Source organism: Oryzias melastigma, linkage group LG2, assembly GCF_002922805.2.
Source record: "Oryzias melastigma strain HK-1 linkage group LG2, ASM292280v2, whole genome shotgun sequence".
Lineage (NCBI taxonomy): Eukaryota > Metazoa > Chordata > Actinopteri > Beloniformes > Adrianichthyidae > Oryzias > Oryzias melastigma.
The window spans coordinates 17,499,427-17,519,750 of NC_050513.1; the positions used below are offsets into that span (position 1 = coordinate 17,499,427).

The 20,324-nt window shown below is 38.7% G+C and overlaps 1 protein-coding gene across 2 annotated transcripts; it reads right to left on the bottom strand.

Annotated features, from left to right (window-relative positions):
• Positions 1-324: 324 nt before the first annotated feature.
• On the bottom strand, positions 325-20,047 carry LOC112156704 (major facilitator superfamily domain-containing protein 6-A). Of its 2 annotated transcripts, XM_024288997.2 has the most exons (8): positions 19,702-20,047; positions 17,684-19,217; positions 11,094-11,191; positions 8,305-8,466; positions 8,129-8,227; positions 6,033-6,331; positions 5,870-5,910; positions 1,285-1,419 (listed from the first exon to the last, which is right to left on the bottom strand). In XM_024288997.2, the coding sequence occupies exons 2-8, from the start codon at positions 19,096-19,098 to the stop codon at positions 1,416-1,418; spliced, it is 2,118 nt and encodes a 705-aa protein (XP_024144765.1). In that variant the 5' UTR covers positions 19,099-19,217; positions 19,702-20,047; the 3' UTR covers positions 1,285-1,415. The 2 variants fall into 2 exon arrangements, with proteins under 2 accessions (XP_024144763.1, XP_024144765.1); XM_024288995.2 differs by lacking the exon at positions 5,870-5,910 and having other exon boundaries at positions 325-1,419; positions 19,702-20,045.
• Between the last annotated feature and the right edge of the window lie 277 nt (positions 20,048-20,324).

Genomic DNA, 20,324 nt, shown 5'->3' on the forward strand with positions numbered 1-20,324 from the left:
GTGCCGCTGATGACTTCCCTTCCCTCGCCGGGCGTCAGCGGGGCGAGTGGAGCCGGGGCGGCTCCGTTTTATTATCATTTTTTCATGACAGCGCGCAGTCTCGTTTTTGAGGAAGCCTATTACTGTCCTCCCACTCACACCCATCAGTAGCAGGCGCACCACGACCTCAATAACCCTCCACTGACGGAGCGGCGCCGGCCGCCGGCTGGAGCGCTACTGCCATCAAGTGGCCGCCATCCGCTACTGCGGGGACAAGCTTTAAAAACCTTTTGTTTCTGGAGGCTTCTTTTGGGGATTTTTTCTGACAAAAACAAATCCTTTGAGTGTTTTTCCAAAACATCCTTTAATCATGTGTGCAACAAGACAATGAACAGAGTTCATCTTAAGGCTTTCCTCCGCAGAGACGCTGAATACTGGGAACTTTTTGGCATGGAAGTTCAGAGGCGAGTCTGCGCGCCAGCGTTGGCAGTTTGAACAGTAGGAATCTCCGTAGGAGTACCGGACACAAGAAAACTGCAGATTAAAGAGGCTTAAAAAAATAAAATAAAAGGCCTTTAAGTCTGGAATCTCACTGATCAAATGTAGGGAAAAAAGACTCACAAATGCCGTTGAAGTCTTCATATTTTTAGACTTTTTTTGTGGCTAAATCCCCAGCGGAGTGTTTCTACTGCAGCTTTCAGGCACTTTTCTCTCACAAATACTTTCTGATCGGTTTGAGAATCAAACAAAATGAAACGGTTTGTTTTCAGGAAATGTTAAGCAGCTCGTTTGGTTCCAAATACCTCGGTTTGTTTTGTTTTTCTGTGGAAAATTGATCTTTTCTGAACCGTATTTAACTAGACTCACTAGTTTCTGAAAATACAAATGAAACTTAGAAAGAAAAAAAAAACTTTTTTGACATTGAATTCTATTTTTGGAAGTTGACTTTGATGCTGTCACCGTAGCGACGATCCTCTGAAAGCGCAGCGTCATGTTTCTGGATCAAAGTGCCGAGTCATTGATTCAACACTCGGCTGTTTTCAGGGAATAAATAGCTTATAAAGAGGAACGTTTGACCTTTACGGATCAGACGGTGCAAAAAAACTAAAGAGGGGGAGAACTTCCATTTCAAACCCGAACATACCCACGAAAAAATTCAAATAAATAAATTAAATCCCAATAATTTAACTCCACAGATTTTCGTATTCGTCGGTATAAATACAGAGTTTACACTCGTCTCCGTGACGGAGATCAGCTCAAGTATCGCTGTGTGTCCTCCTCCGTGAAGGCGGGGTTTTCCTTCGGCCCGCCCCCCTCCGAGACGGGCTGGGTTGGGTCTGTCGGTTCCGTGTCGTCGCTGCTTCGTTGGGTTTCAGGTTCCTGTTCTCCGATGCTCGCCTCTCCCGCCTCTTGGCTTTCGGGCGGAGCTTGATCAGTCACCTAGCAACAAAAAGAAATAAATAAAAATAAAAATGAACAATAAAAAAACGCTAAAACATCCTGAACTGTGCATGGAATTAAAAAATGTTCAGATTTTTAATTGCATTTTTTATAAACGCATGCAAATCCTGTTTTTTCCTGCCACGCTCACTGATCCATCAACAACTCGGATTAATTACTAACCGGTCAACAAACATTCATAAGCAGCTTCAGCCAATCAGGACACAGAATGGAGACGTTGGCTTAAAAAAACTATGTTAGCGATCTGTGACGTTAAACACCAAAAAGGTTTTCGTAGTGAGTCTCATTTCCGAACTGGATCTCTTGAAATGGTTGCCATAGAAATGGACACGTTTTCCTTTTGATGTAGAAGAAGTAAGAATGTACTTTCCATCAAAGTCATTTTGACAGGTGACCTTTGACCCTACACCAGGGGTCTCCATGGTGGCTCTTCGGCTGAAGAAAAATAAAATAGTACGTTTTTTAATTTTTGTAATTTAGTTTAATAAGAAATTTTAGGCTAGTAATTAGCTAGTAATTAAGCAACAAGTAAGCTTTTTTTTATTTTTGCCTAATTTGCCTCTACTGAGTTTTTTATGCTAATTTGTAATTTAGCTAAAAACTTAGCACTAAGCTAAAGTTTTTGGGTAATTTCGTATCTACTGAGATTTTTTACGCTAATTTAGAGTTTAGCAACAGGCTAACATCTTTGAGCAATTTAGTTTACTGAAGAATTTTAGGCAATTTGGGAGTTTAGCTAGTATGTTAGCAAAGAGCTAGCTTTTTGGCTAATTTGGCATCTACTATTTTTACTAATTTTTACCTACTAAAAGGTAAAAACTAAAAAAACTTCACATTTTGAGAGATGCTAGTTTCTTTCTATATTTTTGCTTTTGCTCGTGCCAAAAAATAGAAATAATTCATATTTATTTATTTATTTTTATTGTAGTTTTTTACTCAAATTTCTTACAGGCTAAAGTAGATCAATGTGGCTCCTTCTAAGCTTTGATCAGTAGAAAACTAGTCCAAATGGCTCTTTTACTGTTTAAAGTAGCGGACCCCTGCCCTCCACCATCCATCAAACACATTTGACAGGTGCCCCGCCCCCAAAATGACAACAATTTTGATACCAATTTTATTTATATTCCTACTATTTCCTGTGTTCACAGACTTTTTCAGAGCCCACTGAATCCCTTGTGGGAGTTGCTGGAGCCTATCCTAGCCACAGTTGGGGGAAGCCCGTCTGAACAAGTCTCCAGGCCGTGGCGGGGCGCCACACACACGCACACCTAGGGGCAACAATTATTTAATTGACGGTTTTGGACGGTGTGAGGAAACCGGAGATCCCGGACAAGCCCCTAACATGCTAACTCCACAAGAAACTGTGTTCCAGCTGCTCTTTGCTCAAAGAAACCAGGAGATTTACAACTTTTAACCACTTAGTTATTGTTACGAAGGTTATAGCAAGCTTGCGATGAAGTGTTGTCTTATCTGAGTGGGATTTATTTGTCACCGATGATGTTGTCGTCTCACTTTTTTGCTTTTGTATGAATACAAACGTGCGCGTACGCACAGATGTTTATAAATCAGGCCCCTGGACTGTTGTTCATGGAGGAGACGCGGGTTAGCTTCACTCCTCCATTTCTGTTGGGCCTCAGCTCTTCATCACTGATCAAGGAGGACCTCCCACAACCGTTTCTCAAGGTTAATCCTGCCGTCTTATTTCTTTGATGTGCGCTCGTCTTCCTCTGAGGACTCAGCAAACAGAAGGATGGAAAGTGTTTGAAGCTTTTTTTTTTTACCTTAAAAATGTTTCAAGGAACCCTTTTAAAGCACCAGAAAATCCATGAACCTTCAGTTAGAAGCTAAAGCTTGAAGAAATAGAAATTAAACCTGGTTTTTAATGAGGTTGCTGTGGTAACCGCACAGCTCTGGTTTCACAAAAAGCAACAATTGTCACAACTTTGACTTTCTAACAAACCACATAAAAAATGAGATTTTTTAACTCTTGTGAACGTCTTCAATCTAACTTCCTTCTGTAACTTTAACCCAGATGTGTAATTTACGCTAATATGGTAACAGGGTGTGTGGGGGAGGGGCAAAAAACAAAAAGACTTTTCTCTAAAAACGGTTTCATCTGCTGATTTTTACGACTTGAAATCCTTTCGTTTCAGCTGGTCGCTCCGCGGTGGAGACTCTTAACGCTCACATGACGGTTCAGGAGCGACTCCGCCGTGGGATTGGTTTAAGTGCACGTGGGCCGAGGCGGCGTGCACGGCCTGCTATCTGAAATGTCATCAATCGGGTCCACTTTCACAGCTGTGGGTGTTTGTGACACCAGAGCCTGAATCATCACATCGTTTTGACTGGAAAAACTAAAGAACAAGAGTTAACAGAATGTACTTTTTTTTTTACTGTAAAACTTTAATGTCCAAATAAAAAAAATATTTTCAAATGTTCAAATATTAGAAAAATTTCTAAGCTTCATTTAGAGCTGGGATGTCCCATCATGCTAAAGGCCACAGTGGTTAACATCTTAGAGATGGCGTCTTACTTTAAACGACTTTTTAAATCAACTTTAATAGCTTGAGGCTGCGTTCGGCGCAGGAACAAACTCAAACCGTCTTTTGACAGCCGTAACTTGGATCAACGTGGATCAGAAACAGCTGATCCACGTTGATCGCGTACATTCACGGTACGTCAAAAAGTATCATTTAGGTTTTCCTGGTAACATATCCGATGTTTAAAGGTTAATAACGAAGCTTTACTACATTAAAGGACAAAAATCAATGGTTGTAAAGTGTTTATGCAATTAACGTAAAGCAACAGATTCTAACTACTTTACAGTTGTAAAGTTTACGGTAGTAAAAGTTTTTATAGAATTAACAAATACAATATAAGTCTGATTAAATTAAAGTAGTAAACGTGTTTATAGAATTAATGAATACAATGTAAATCTCATTAAATCACAGCAGTAAAGTTTACGGTAGTAAACGTGTTTATAGAATTAACAAATACAATACAAGTCTGATTAAATTAAAGTAGTAAAGTGTTTATGGAAATAACGTGAAGCAACAAATTCCGACTACTTTACGGTAGAGAAATTTACTGGGAGTGTTTATGCCGTTATGAAAACACTGATCCTGACAATAGCAAAGTTTAAGGTATTAAATATTTTTATGGAATGACGTAAACAAACTAATTGTGAATAAATTAGGAAGTAAAGTTTACACTTATACAGAGTTTATGCAATCACCGTGAGGCAACTGAGTCCGACTAGTTTATGGTAGTAAAATTTACCGTGGTAAAGTATTCATGCAATTACAGTAATCAAACAGATTTTGACTACTTTAGGGTAGTAAAGTTTCCAGTAGTTAAGAGTTTATGAAATTGACGTAAAAAATAACAGATTCCAACTACTTTACGGTAGTAAAGTTTACTGTAGCTTAGAATTTATGTAATTACCGTAAAGTAATTAATTACTGTATTAATGTAAAATTCACAGTGGTAAAGTAATTATGCAATTACAGTAATCAAACTGATTCTGACTACTTAAGGATCGTAAAGTTTACAGTAGCTTAGAGTTTATGTAATTAACGTAAAAGCAACAGATCACGACTACTTTACAGTAGTAAAGTGTTTATGCAATTGATGTAAATAAACTGATTTAGACAAATTAAAGGTAGTAAAGTTTACAGTAGCAGATTGAAAAAAAAAACAGAACCTGAAAACTTTACAGTAGTAAAAAGTTTATGCAATTAATGAAAACCAACTAATTGTGATCATTTTAGGGTATTAAAGTGTTTCATATCGGTACAAAGTTGCTTTTCTCCACCCCAGAATCCTCTGGAGTTATGTTAATTGGGTTGAAGTATTTAAGGATTAAGGAAAAATCATGGGAGATTTATTTATATATTTTTTAATTTTCATTTTTGGAAGAAAAACTCTGAATTACAATTCAACAAAATGAACCTAAAACATTGTATTTTAAAATAAAATGTATTTTTTTGTTCATGAATATTCGTTTTGAGTCAACTTACCTGTTTTTGATGTTCTAATTCTTATTTTTTTTGCACATAAAGGGAAACGTGTGTTTTGTTTGTGCGAACACAGAGTTTTTGTTTGGGTTTTTGTGAGCTTTGATCCGTGACGAACAAAGCCCAGCAGCTGCTGAACTGGATCACCTGCACGGACAGGTGTCCCCACCTCCGCAAGCCGCGGTCGAGAGCCGACGTCGACGCTTCAGCACAAAGACAGGCAGGAGGGGGCGGGGCCAGCAGGAAAGCGAAGCATGCAGGCGCGCGCTCCTGAGTCAGACCCCGTAGGCCGGCGACACACCCACAACTACACGACAGATCACACGTCAGCGCAAACACAGCAGAGCCTGGGCGGAGACCCGTCACCGCAGCGCCACACAAACACGTTCACCGCCACACAGCCAACGCCTCACCTTTCTTCAGAGAGCAGCCAGCCGATGAGAGGAGGAAGTTTCTGATTAGTGAAAGTTACAGATTTAGAGAAGACCACTCAAACATGTCAGTTTGTTAGTCATTTCTGCTTCCTTTCTCGCTCGCTTCAGTGTTCTGGTCTGGAGCAGACGCTCCTCCGTTTACCTCCAGCGCTTGATCTTCCGTGGCGGGTCGGCTGCTCCTCTTCAGGCTGATCATCTCTCTGATCTGGACGATGGCGAAGGCGATGGTGACCCAGGGGGCGCCGGAGAGCACCCAGGCCGGCTTCATCGGGTCCTCCTGGTCCTGCTGGTGCTTCGTCTTCTTGAGGAGCAGCGCCGTGGCCGGGCGGGCCGGGATCGGGCTGTCCACGGCGCTCTGGTTCTGGTTCTGAACCAGGTCGATGGTGGCGATGGGGACGGGGCTGGACGGAACTGGGATGTTCTCCGCCAGGATTTGGTCCTCTGAAGGAAAACGTCAGAATCAGGGACTTTATTCTGAAAAGTTTTACTTACATGCAGAGGTCAACATCGGGGGCTTGTCCGGGACACTCTCAATTTACAGTAGAGAATGAATCGACGGAAAATCAGTTTGTCTTCAGATTAGACAAAACATTACTTTAACTATTCAGATGCCAAGAAAAGAATACAACAACTGTTAGAATACTGAAAATTTTGAATGAATCTTTATTGTTTAGCAATGAAGTACAAACAAAATGGCTACTTCAGAAACTAGCCAGAAATAATGACCTGCAATAACAGTGTTTTTGAAGAGTTTCTTAAAAAATATTTTTGAACTTTTAAACAAATTCTGACTAAATTAAAGGCAATCTTAGCTAAAACTGAGTATTAAAAGCCGCCATGAAAGCAAAACTATGAGAATAAAGTTGTAAAATTTTACAAGAAAAAAATCGTCTAAATATTTTTAAAAAACGTCAACATTTTATGATTTTATTTCTGATATAAAATGTTGTACTTTTAAAAAGAATAAAGTATGTTTGAAAAAAAAAGAAAACTTAAAAAGTTAATGAAAATTGAGTAATACATGACAAGGTTATACATTTACAAAAAATGTCCATCTTATTTTTATTATAAAAATAAAAAAAAAAATGAAGGTAACGTTCCAAAATGCTACATTATATTTTGAAAAAAACACAATGTCTTACTTGGAAAATTATGAGTTTTTGAAGCTTAAATGTAGGACTGGGCATCACAGATTCCAGAATAGATTCACTTCGATTCACTAGAGCCTGAATAGATTTGATTCAGATTTGTTTTTAGTCTTAGATTCTCTCAATTTAGATTATTTTTGAGTTTACACATTTTATTTGTTTAGAAATACATTAATCTATGTCTATGTTTTGAAGTTATTTATTTTTACAGTCCACACACTGTAACATTTATCAGTGGAACTATAATGAAATTGTTAACATCATACAGAGAAGCTCCAACGATTGTTCTGCCTCTCCTGGAGGGAGTTTCAATTTGGCCACTAGGTGGCGATCGCGTTATAGCATTACACCTTATTCCAGAAGAAGAAGAAAGTATGAGCAACTTTAATATTTTTTCCTAAAAATACTTTAGAAAATTCATATAAAGATGTTCATTTATTCAGAAACGTGTGTTTAGGTCGACCCAGCGTTAGCATTAGCCGTCCAATTGAAAATCCCATTATACGTTAGCATCAAGCTAACTAATTTTTGCTTTCTGTGTCTGTACTTTTCTGATTATTGATCTAAAATTGATTTAATCATCCCAGCCCTACTTTAACTGTGTTCCAGCTGCTCTTTACTCAAATAAACCAGGAGATTTACAACTTTTAACCACTTAGTTATTGTTACGAAGGTTATAGCGCACTTCACATTTGAACAACTTTTTTCTTGCAAATAATGAAATGTTTTAATAATTTTATGAATTTCACACATTTTTATTCTTATTAAAAGTCGACTTTCCTCACAAATGTGCGATTCCATTGTCGTAAACATTTGACTTTTCTCATAATTGTACAACTTAATAATCACATGTACATTTTTATTGGTGTTTCTGTCGTACTTAGCCCTTAAATTGTTCCTTTTCTTTGTTTTACAGTGATTAGAAATGAACTGTCCAGATCAAAAGTGACTCATCAGTTTTGGATGAAGAGGACTATAAATGTTCATACTAATGAATCTTTTCTGCTTTTTATTTGAATGTATTTAGTAGATAAGCTTCAGGACTGTGTGTCTGTGGAGAGCAAAGGCTGATGGGAGTTTTCCCGCTCACCTTTCTCTTTGCTGTCTTCACTCAGACACTGGATGAGGGAGAAGATGAGGAGGATGACGAGGGACGCCATGCCGATTCCTCTGAACGTCTTCGCGGCACCTGAAACCACCAATAACCGTTCAATAAAACCTCATTTTTTAAACTCAGAGCACGTTTTTGTTTAATTTTTTTCATACCAAAATAACTGACGAAGACTCCTCCCACCATGGCTCCACAGCCGCGGCCCAGCCCCAGGTGCAGCCCCTGTAGGATCCCCTGAGCCGACGTCCTCAACGCCGGCGGCACGGCGGCGCTCAGGAAGGAGATGCACGCCGCCCAGACGGAGGCGTGCGTCACCCCTGCAGGACGCACAGGTGAGCTCTTCCAAACACGTCTTACATCACAACATGACTCATGACTTCAGCTGCACATTCTTTGCTTTGTGAAGCAGAGAGGAAAACTTTCAGAGCAGAACTGAAGCGACCAGGAAAAAAAAACAGACGTAGATTAACAATGATCATAACTTTCACTTCAACGTTTTCTAAAGGCATTCTGGGAGTTTTCCCCCCCACACCTTTTTCTTTTCTTTGGCGCCTGGATTGCGTCACTCGAGAACAAAAACAGACGTTTCCATTCTGAGGAGCTGCTGTTTGCTTTGCTTCTTACAGAATCGTCAACAAAATAAAAGAACCGACTTCCTGTCTGACGGTTTGGGTCAAAACTGATTAACGTAAATGAAAACAGAGAAATTTGCTTCCCTCAACTTCCTGCTTGCAGAGAAAGACGTCATGTGACCAGCTCTTTTCTGGATCATTTGAAAGCATTAATCCCCGAGTGGATCCAGAGCTTTAGACTAGGATTCATCCGTTGACTCGGCGTGTTTTCTCAGGGAGGACGTCTCAAACAAAGCGGCGCCTGTTCTCCTCTGAACGTCTGCAGCTCGTTTGTTTGTCCTTGGATGTTTTTTTTGTTTTTTATTAGCGTCTGCTCCGGTTGGATTCATCACTTTGACCCCGCTGTGATCTCTAGAGGTTTAGCACGATATACAAACTTTCAGACACAATGAAGTGGAAATTTACTGAAAATCTAAGCATTTGTAAAAGTTATCATTTAAAACAATAATGTAATAGAGTTTTTTTCATTTTATTAACTTTTTTTTACTTTTAAATGCATATACTGAATAGTATTTGAATACTTGATTCTGATTGGCTGCAGGGTGTTCATCAAGCAAGTGATAATGCCCAACGAGGTGTGCATTGTCAGAAATTGATGGACTAATTTGCGTCAGACGGTGGCTTTCCTGTCTCTCACGGAATAACTCATCAATTATTAGTACTTCAACCTCGCTCTTGTTAGGTTTAAATGCTTTTCACAAAAAGAGGACTTTAACGACACGTTGTCATGGTAACAGCAACAGAGCATCATCAGCTTTTACTTTGCATTTTTTATTTACTTATTTTTTTTAGGAAATAAATCTAAAATAAAGATCAACAAAGTCTTGTTAGACTTCATATTGTGTGTGGGGGCAAAAATGACCCCTTTTCATGCGTGTAAATGGGTCAATTTTTACTCAGACACAATTATCTTTTACTTTGAAACAATGTATTTGAAACACATACAAAGTAAATTTCAACATAAGGTTTGATTAACCCTTACATTATGCTCGGGTCAAAAGTGACCCCTTTTCAAGCTCTAAAATGGGTCAATTTTGACCCAAACACAATCAGCTTTTATTTTGAAAGAAACATAAAAAAATCCAAAATAAAAATCAACACAAACTCATCCACCCTTATATTGTGCTCGGGTCAAAATGACCCATTTTTAAGCTCTAAAATGGGTCAATTTTGACCCAAACACAATTAGCTTTTATTTTGAAAGAAACATTGTAAAGAAAATCCAAAATAGAAATCAACACAAACTCATCCACCCTTATATTGTGCTCCGGTCAAAAATGACCCCTTTTCATGAGTGTAAATGGGTCAATTTTGACTCGAACACAATTATCTTTTACTTTAAAAAAAAATGTATTTGAAACAAATCCAAAGTAAATATCAATATGTTTGATTTACCCTTACATTGTGCTCGGGTCAAAAATGACCCCCTTTCAAGCACCAAAATGGGTCAATTTTGACCCGAGCACAATCTGCTTTTATATTGATTTTTGTTAATTTAAGGAAATAAATAAAAAATAAAGATCAACGAAGTTTTATTAGACTTCACACAGTGTTTGGGTCAAAATGACCCCTTTTCATGCTTGTAAATGGGTTAATTTTGGCTCAAACACAATTAAGTTTTACTTTGAAAAAAAGTTTTTGAAACAAATCCAAAGTAAAGATCAACATAAGGTTTGATTAACCCTTACATTGTACTCGGGTCAAAAATGACCCATTTTCAAGCTCTAAAATGGGTCACTTTGGCCTGAACACAATCAGATTTTATTATGAAAGAAACATAAAAAAAAAAAATAAATCCAAAATAAAAATCAACACAAACTCATCCACCCTTATATTGTGCTCGGGTCAAAAATGACCCCTTTCAAGCGCCAAGATAGGTTAATTTTGACCCGAGCACAATCAGCTTTTATTTTGATTTTTTTTATTTAAGGAAATAAATAAAAAATAAAGATCAACGAAGTTTTATTAGACCTCATGTTGTGTTTGGGTCAAAATGACCCTTATTCATGTGTGTAAATGGGTCAATTTTGAATCACACACAATCAGCTTTTATTTTGAAAAACTGTATTTAAAACAAATCTAAAGTAAAGATCAACATAAAGTTTCATATTAACCCTTATATTGTGACCCTTTTTCAAGCGTGTAAGTGGGTCAATTTTGACCCAAACTCAACATAAGTCCAAAAACAACACGAGCCCTGGTTTGTGGGACAGATCTCTCCTGCTGAAGGGAAAGCGCTCCTTGATAAGCCTCCTCTTGGACAAACAGTCGGTTCCTGTAAGCCCCGCCCCCCCAAACATAAGACTGGTTACCTTGAAGGACCTCCATGGGCAGCACGATCCAGGCGTTCTCCAGGTAGGAGATGTAGAGATACCGGGCGGTGTTGCAGGCCAGGCCGATGTACAGCACTCTGGAAGAGGAGAGGAGAGGAAGCGTTTGGAAAAATGATCAAGAAATATGAACGTTAGAAAACGTTTCCAGAACACTATCCATGAAGACAAACCCAGAAGACTTCTTTAAAAAAACTACTAAACTGCCAGATCTCCTGACCACACAACCTCTCAAATGAATGTTCTGCTTCAGAGAGTCTTCATGGGCCTGCAGGTGAACGCCGCCTTTATCCTATTTGTTCAGGCAAGACAAACACGGTCCGGACAGGAAGGACCGTTTCGGTGCAACCAGACCACATCTGATCAGGCCGATACCGGCCTTCTCACAAGAGAGCGTCCTTTAAAGCAGAACGTCAACTCTAACTCGATTTTAAAACTTTCATTTGATTTAATATTTTTAAAACAAATGAGCTGGAAGTAAATCCTACTGAAGTTAAACCACCAAAAAAATCACCTTGGATCCTCATAAAAAGACATTATAACATCAAATCGATTCTATCAAGTCTTTTATTTTGGCAAGTTCGATTTCCTGCTTTTTTTTGTTTCCTAATTTCTTAAATTTAAGATTCAAAACATGATTACAAACAAATTTACAAACACAACAGTCGATTTGATCCTCGTAAAATTAAAACAGGAAAATTTGAGCTTTTTAATGTTCCTTTGAAGTCTTTTATTTTGGTAAGTTTCACTTCCTGCTTTGTGGTTTTCAATATTCTTAGATTTATGGTTTGAACACATTAATATAAAGAAAGAAATTTGCAATCACAATATTTGCCTGTAATCCTTACAAAATAAAAGAAAAAAAACATTTTTACCATTTTTTTATTTTCTTGATTTAGCATTAAAACATTAAAGTGAACAAATCTTTGATCTTTTGATCTTTGCAAAATTACAATAGTCTAAAAAACATCCATCCCTACGTTGAAATATTTTATTTTGGTGAGCTAAACTTCTTTCTTTCCTTTTTTTATGTTTCTAAGATTTAGGATTTAAAATATTAAAGCAAACAAAAAATTCACCTTTGATCCTCGCAAAATGGAACAGAAATATTTTAACTTTTTAATGTTAAAAATCTTTTATTTTGGTAAGTTACACTACATGCTTCATTGTTTTCTAATTTCAAAGATTTAACTTTAAATCACAAAAATCGCCTTTGATCCTTGCAAAATTACATCACTTAAAAGTTTAACTTTTTAATGTTCCTTTGAAGTCTTATTTTGGAAGTCATACTCTAGTTTGATAGTTTTCTGCTTTCTAAGATTTAGGATTAAAAACATAAATGTGAACAAACAAATCCCATCATTCCCCTTTGATCTTTCCAAAATGTAAACAGAAAAATAAAAACATTTTAACGAGTCTTATTTTGTTAAGTCATACTTCCCGTTTGCTTTTTTCTTCTCTAGTTTCTTGGATTTTGATTTTAAAACATTAACAATAACTATAGTTAAGAGATGATATTGCTGCCAAAATACTGAATAAATGTATTTTATGTTTTTATGAGAGATATTTATCACCAAAAAACAATTTTGTTATTTTAATAAACATTTTTCCAACTATACTATTGGATCAAAAGTGGAATTTTCCATCAAGAAATCTATAATTTCTGCATTTAAAGTTAAATAAAAGTATTTTTCTGACTTAATATTTATATTTTTTATGTCATTTTATTTTTAAATCCAGCTCCAGTAATAATCTTTGTGAGTCAGAGAGCATCAGAAGTTATGCTCACATTTTTCCCGTTCATGCTAACAGGAAGTCAGAGACGCTGTGACCTCGTTCAGGAAGTTCAGCTCAGACTGAGCAAACAGATCCTCAACCAGAACTATTGTGGCGGCGCTGAATTCCATTCCTCGGGGCAACGGCAGCGTCCCACCGCCCGACAGGTTCCTCCGGAGGGGAGGAATGCGGAGGCGCGGGGTTCACGTGAGGAGCCGGCGAACGCCCCCCAGGACGGGAGGCGGCAGAAACCAACGCTTCAGTCTCACCGATGGTCTCCAATCCACAGGAAGTGGTTTAACTTTTACAGTTGATTCATTTTAGCGAGAAATTAGTAAATCTTCCATTAAAATCAATAGAAAACCTCAAATAAATACAATTATATTTATTTTTGTTTCTATTTGAAATATTTCTAAATAGTTTAAGGTTCTGGTCACAGTTAAAATAAAAACTTTACTCTGATTCATCTGTTTTTTGGGGGGTTTAGCGAACAAAAATGGATGCTAACTTATGAAGCTAACTTTGAAATATCAGCTGCAGGTTTTCATTCCATTAAACATTAAAAAGTTTACTCCGTCTTTGTTTTTGTGGGGTTTGTGTTGAGTCGTAGAACCAGGGACGGCGTTCCTCCTCAAGGATTTTAGCCGTATGCATGAAGGCAAACAGAGGAGTCGTTCTGATGCTAAAATTACAAAGATAGCTGCAGTGTTCCGGTTCAGGATCCAGTTGGACTTGTGGAACCGCGTTCGTGGTTCTGCTCGGTGGGGGATCGACTGGTTTCAACGTACTCTTAGATGATATGACTTTTTCTCCATTGGTGCTTTTACTCATTTACCTTTATTTAACCTTTGATTAATTCCTCTTTCTTTTGATCCTTTCCTCCCTTATCTTTAACCTTCTCTTTTTCTTTTCCTCTTATCTCTTTGATCTTTTCCTGGTTTCTTTTTTATCTTTTCCCATTTTTTCCTTTCATCTACTCCTCGATTACCTTTAATCTTTTCCACTTTTTATTTTATCTTTTTCATCTTCTCTTTAACCTTTGACTTTTCTTACCTTTAATTTTCTCTTTAATGTTTTCCTGTTTTCTTTTTAATCTTTGAATTTTCCTTTTATCTTTTTCCTTGTTAATTTTTTATATTTTCTTTACCTTTGATCTTTTTCTGTTTTCTTTTTCATCTAATTTTTTAACTTTTATCATTTCCCTTGTTTACTTTAGTTATTTTGATCTATTACCTTTGATCTTTTCCTTGTTTTACTTAAATCTTTCACTCTTTCCTTTGATCTTTTTCTGTTTTTTCTTTATTATCTTCTCCATTTTTACCTATAATCTTTTTCCTCTTTCTCCTTTTCCTAGGGGGTATTTAAGGAGGGGTCACCTGACCGGTACAGCCAGAACCAGTACTGCAGCTTCCACTTCAATCCACATCTTCACGTATTGTTTTGAACCTTCACTGGAAAACTTTCACCCTCATGGTACCAAAAAATAAAAAAATATTATCATTTCTGTTGTAAATGACACATTTAACTACTTTTACCATGATTTGATGAAAACCGCCTTGAATTGTTTTCTAAGAAGCCTTAAAAGGTCTTAAATCTAACAGTAGAAACCAGTTTCATCCTATTGAACAAACGTCTCCATGGATGTCGAGTCTGTAGATCTAAATGAAGGAGACGTTTTCAAAGATCTCTTCTTCAGTCTTTCCAACAGAACTCACTAAAGACAGAAAAAAACAAGCTAATTCTAGTGAAACTTGCTTCATCTTTGGAGTGTATCGAGGCTAAAATGTTAAAAAGTTCCCACTTTGATCTTCATTTATGATACTTTAAATACTTCTTTTTTTAAAATAAAAATAAAATTCCACCAACGTATAAGTTACATAGAGAGTAAATGCAATGTTTTTAGAATGTATAACCGTAAACATATATATACACTATATAAGATAAAGTAAAAACAAGGGAACACGAGATGTTTTCTTCTACCCACTCCTTTTCTGTTATATTGTTTGTTTTATTTTGACCATCTATAACTCTCATGTTCATTTTTATGTTGTGTTTGAAGAAAAAAAGTGTAATCTTTTTAATTAATTCAATCCTAAACACCAATGGAAGAATTTTAAACGTTCAGAATTAAATAAATACACCAGAAGGATGAATATTAGCCTCAAATGAGTCTCAGATTACTAAAAAAAAGAGAAATAAACTTCATTAGAATGTTTTTAATGCTGAAATAAACCCTCCACTTGACACTTTTGAGTAAAAAAAAAGTATTAAAATTGTTTCTTTTTAATTAAATTGTAATAAAGTACCGGCAAAGTAAACTTTCTCCAACATGAAACATGTGATTCATGCAGATAAACTGAGGTATTGAATTTAATATTTTGTAGATTTGTAAACAGATTTCTAAATAAAAGATGATTTTTGTCCCTAAAAGATATTTACAAACTGAAGCAGTGGATGCAGTTTATTTTAAATTAATTCATAAAAGAATAAATTAAAAAAAAATAGGTTTTGTTCATTTGTGCTTCATCTTTAAGGACATAAACTTCAGCTCCAGGAGTCACATACGTGTAAGAAACAGTGTTAGCATGTGCTAAAGTGCTAGCTTGGTAATAGAGAGGATAAAGTGTGATGTGTTTTATGACTGTTCTAGGTTTACTTTAGATCAAAGACAAATAGCTGTATCATGAAAAGAGCAGCTGTTATTTAATTAAATTAACTTTCCCTTCAACTCATACTTTGGAGGTTACTCCCTCGAGCATTTTATTTTTACTTTCACTGGTTTAAATCTTTACTTAACCAGATAAAGATTGAGAGATCTCTTATTTTAGGGCGGTGTGAACACTTTTGCATTTATAAAGTGTTTGTCTGTGCTTCACCAAGGAGGAATAGTTTCACCTGAAACTGGGAATTGCTCTTCAGCTCGTTTAGGAGCTACAGGATACCAGGAGCAAACTAAAATCAGTTTGAACAATAGCTTTGATGTGAACCAAAACGTGTTCAGGATTGAGATTAAATCCCATTAAAAACAGCAGAATATAATCTGTTAATGTGGATACTTTCTACAGAACTGTGAGCAGCTGCGCCCCGCCAACGGTTCACTTATTTAACAAAAATAGCGTATTTTCCTCTTTATAAACGGACTATTTTATGTCAGTTCATTATGCATTAAACCAAGTCAGTCCAAAGGGTTCACATGCTTTCTCATGTAAAAAGAGGAGGTTCTGGTGACACGAAAGACGACGGCAGAATCAATCTGTGGCCAGAAGCTGAAAGTTCACAACTTTAGCCGATTGCAGGAAAGAAGGTAAAATAAAAGAGAAGAAATGGGAAAAAAGGTTAAAAAAAGGAGAAGAAACAGGAAAAAAGTAAAAAGAAAAAAAACTGAGAAGAAATTGGTAAAAAATTTAAAAAAGGTAGAAGAAACAGGAAAACAGAAAAAAGAACAGGAAAAAAGTAAAAAAAAAAAGGGGGGGGAAAAAGCTTAAAAAAGAGAAGAAATGGGAAAAAAGAAAAAAGAGAGAAGAAATGGGAAACAAGAAAAAAAAGAAGAAATGGAATAAAAAAGAAAAAAAGGAGAAAATAAACTGGAAAATAAAAAGAAAGAGGAAACGGGGAAAAAGAAAAATGGAAAAAAAGAGAAGAAATGGGAAAAAAGGAAAAAAGAAGAAATGGAATAAAAAAGAAAAAAAGGAGAAAATAAACTGGAAAATAAAAAGAAAGAGGAAACGGGGAAAAAGAAAAATGGAAAAAAAGAGAAGAAATGGGAAAAAAGGAAAAAAGAAGAAATGGAATAAAAAAGAAAAAAAGGAGAAAATAAACTAAAAAAGAAAGAAAAGAGAAGAAACGGGGAAAAAAAGGAAAAATAAAAGAAGAAATTGGAAAAAAGAAACAAAAAAGAGAAAAGACACTGGAAAAAAGAAAAAAGCGAAGAAACAGGGAAAAATGAATAAAAAGGAGAAGAAAAAAAGAGAGAAGAAATGGGAATTAAAAAAAGAGCAGAAACGGGAAAAAAGTAAAAAAAAAAAAAGAGAAGAAATGGCAAAAAAAAGTCGAAGGCTTAAAACGGGCGGAGGACTTCCATTCAAAGACTTCTACAGCGATGGGGAAGGGACTTCCGGCTATTAATTTTCGAGCGCCATATTTTTTTTCTGTGGCCATATTCTCTTGAAAAAACAAAAACAGACTTGAATCACTAAAACAAACCCTGTTGTGACTGCGCTAACCCCCAAAATCAATAGTAACATGAAAAAATAAATTCACAAAAACGACAATCTCTACGTGTTAGAAGATCAACAACACGTTTGACTGAGCGCCGTTTATCTCAAAATGGCTTCAGCTTCAGTAAAAACAACCAGAATGATCCAAATAAAGGAACTCCGGATTATGAGAAGTCGTTTTTGAACAGTTTGAGGCTTTAACCGCCCTTTGAGTGCAGATAACACGATAAAAAAGCATCTAAGCTCTAAATGTCGAAGCATTTCCTCAACAGGTTTTGGTTACTGATTCATTCCTCGCCATCGCCGGGCAGCCGCTGCCTCAGCGTCATTCAGCCGTTTCCAGCAGCAGACTGATGCATTCGAAGCTGCAGCCTGAAATCTAACACCCCGCCTCGAGTGTCCGGTCCGCCCCAGAGTCAGGGACACGGAAACCCCGAGCATCAATGACGGCTTTGTGCCGCTGCTGCCTCCCAGAAAAACAACAACACACTGACCTCCTGACTCCATGCCGCTGATGCAACATTAAAGACGCCAAACGCAGCAAATGTGACTTTAAGAACTAAAATAACGAGTTCTTACCGGACGTGTCCCACCAGCTCGATGAACTTGTGGCTGGTGAAGTAGGCGCCGAGCTCGGAGATGTGGCTGAGGACGGAGCAGACCCCGAACAGCGTGGTGGTCCCCTTCAGGTCCTCCAGGTGCCAGTACAGGAAGCTGAAGACGAAGCCGTAGCCGAACCCCATGAACCACGCCACGAACAGCACCGAGCTGTAGCGCACCGTGCACAGCAGCCGCAGCAGGTCGCTGTAGTGGAACTCCTGCGGCGCCTCCGACCCGCTGGGCGTCTGGCTGGAGGGACTGGGGTCCGTCTGGGGGTTTGAGGACTCCTCCACCACCTCCGGGACTTCCTGCGTGTAGTCGCCACCGCGCTCAAAATAAAACTGCGTGGCCACGATGAAGGCCACGCCCATCAGGACGCCGAAGACGATGAACGCGATCCTGTAGTTGTGCAGGCGGTAATCCGGCGGCACGCACCCCTCGATGTGGGTCTGGATGGCCACGTGGGTGTGGTCGATCCAGATCCCCACCAGGAGCATGGCCAGACCCCAACCCAGCGAGCCCCACATCCGCTGCAGGCCGTAGCGGTCCCGGGCCTTGCCCAGGTACTGCAGGGTGACCGTGTCCACGATGGTGACGGCGGGCGCGCTGAAGAACTCGCCCACGATGATGACGAGCAGAATGATGAGGAAGATGGTCTCCACCTGGTCCTGGTTGAAGACAATCTGGTACTCCTTCTGCGAGGTCGTAGGAGGTCGGGTGGAAGTGGCGGTGGAGTGGACGGTGGCGGTCTCAGTCACGTTGTAGGGGGTCGAGGTTACATTGAGGCCGAGAGTCAAGTCCAGAACGCTCCTGCGACTCCTGGTCGGGTTGGTGGAGTTGATCGGTACCGTGGCGTTTGGAGCGGTCGGCGCCGCAGTCGTCGTGGAGGACCCGACCACCTCCACGCACTGCATGTCCGCCGGGTTCACGAACCCGATCCCGCAGTTGAACATCAGCCAGCACATGACGGAGAACAGCAGCACCGCTTTGCCCTTCTTGAAGCGGTCGGCCACTATCCCCCAGAAGGGGGCGCTGCAGAACTCGATGAAGTACCGAATGCCGACCAGCAGTCCGCTGCGGCTCGCCGACATGCCCAGCTGCTTGTAGTACACCGCCAGCAGGGGGTGCAGCGAGCCGTAGGCGGCGTAGAAGAAGAAGTAGAAGACTTTGGAGATGAGCAGGTGGCTGTTGATGCGCAGGCACAGCCTCTCGCAGCAGTCCATGGGGACGGGCTTGAGGTCCTGGACCGGCTCCGGCTGGGGCTCCGGGTCTGGACCCTGCTGCTCCCCCTGCTGCTCCATAGACAGGTAGTTGAACGGCTCGGACAGCACATACTTCTTCTTCGCGTCCTCCTCGTCCTCCGGGAGGATGGCCACCTTGTCATCAGCCGCCATATCTGGGAGATAAGCAAATGGGCGTCCTGGATTCAACCGAACGGCGCCGGACGCTCAGCCACCAATCTGCATCCCTTCTGACGAGAACTGGACTCCCAGAAGTCTTTGCAGTATCAACACTGCAACAGAAAACACAAAAGTGAACTTAAAACTGTGGAAAAGTATCCAAAGACATGATTGACAAGCCACTTCCGGGTTCTACCTGCACCTGGACTTTCAAAATAAAACCTTTTTACACTCTAAATTACATTTTTGTACCTTCTACGTCGGGACTACTTCTCTTTGCTTAATTTTTGAAGGCGGAACCACACGAACTTTTTAAATTCCTTTGATGCTCTCCGCCCTTCACCGAGCAGCTCACGCGGAAGTATTTCACATTTCAGCGGCGCGAGCTTTTTAACGACTCAAAAACGCCATAAAACAGGAACAAAAAGCGACAATTTTAAACAAATAACCTCACATTTAGTTCACACACACCCACAAACAGGAAGAAGTGGCTTTCCGGGTCGACTTCTTTGTCTTTTTACATCAATAAAAAAATTAAAGTCGACATGAAACGAACTGTTTTACAGAAAACAAACATTAAAAACATGATTTTCGTACCTGTTTTGGCTCCAGTTCTTATGAAGGTATGACTGCGCAGCTTCTATTTAAATTATCTCAGCCAATAGACATTTTCACACAAAAGCCGCCGCTTTAAAATTACAAATAAAAAAATATAAATAACAAAAAAGTCGCACTGGTTTTATATTTTAGTCGCTAGATATTTTCGACAAAAAATACTGATTTTGGTTCTTATAATTGTTTTTTTCTTCTTGTTTCCGACCCAGTTCCCTTTGTATTGAGAACAACAGCGGCTCGTCAGACCGGAGCGGAGCTCCCACCTGTCCTCGCGACGCGGCTCCGGTCAATTTCGGCAAGTTAGCATGGTAGCTTCCGCTTTAGAGTTTCAAAATAAAACCACTTCCGCTTCATTCAAACTGACATTTATACAATTTGCTCGTTATAAAATATTGTTAAACATTTCTAGGCGCACCAAACGTCACTTTTTAAATTAATAGTAGTCTCTGACAACAGAAAAAATATTTGAACTTAGCGGAAAATATTTAACAGTACATGAGAAGGGTAACAAACTGAATTAAAGTTAAATATATATAGTTTGAATTTTAACACATTTCCGATAAAATTTCTAGCATTAAATCAAATAAATGAAAACTATTTGTCGA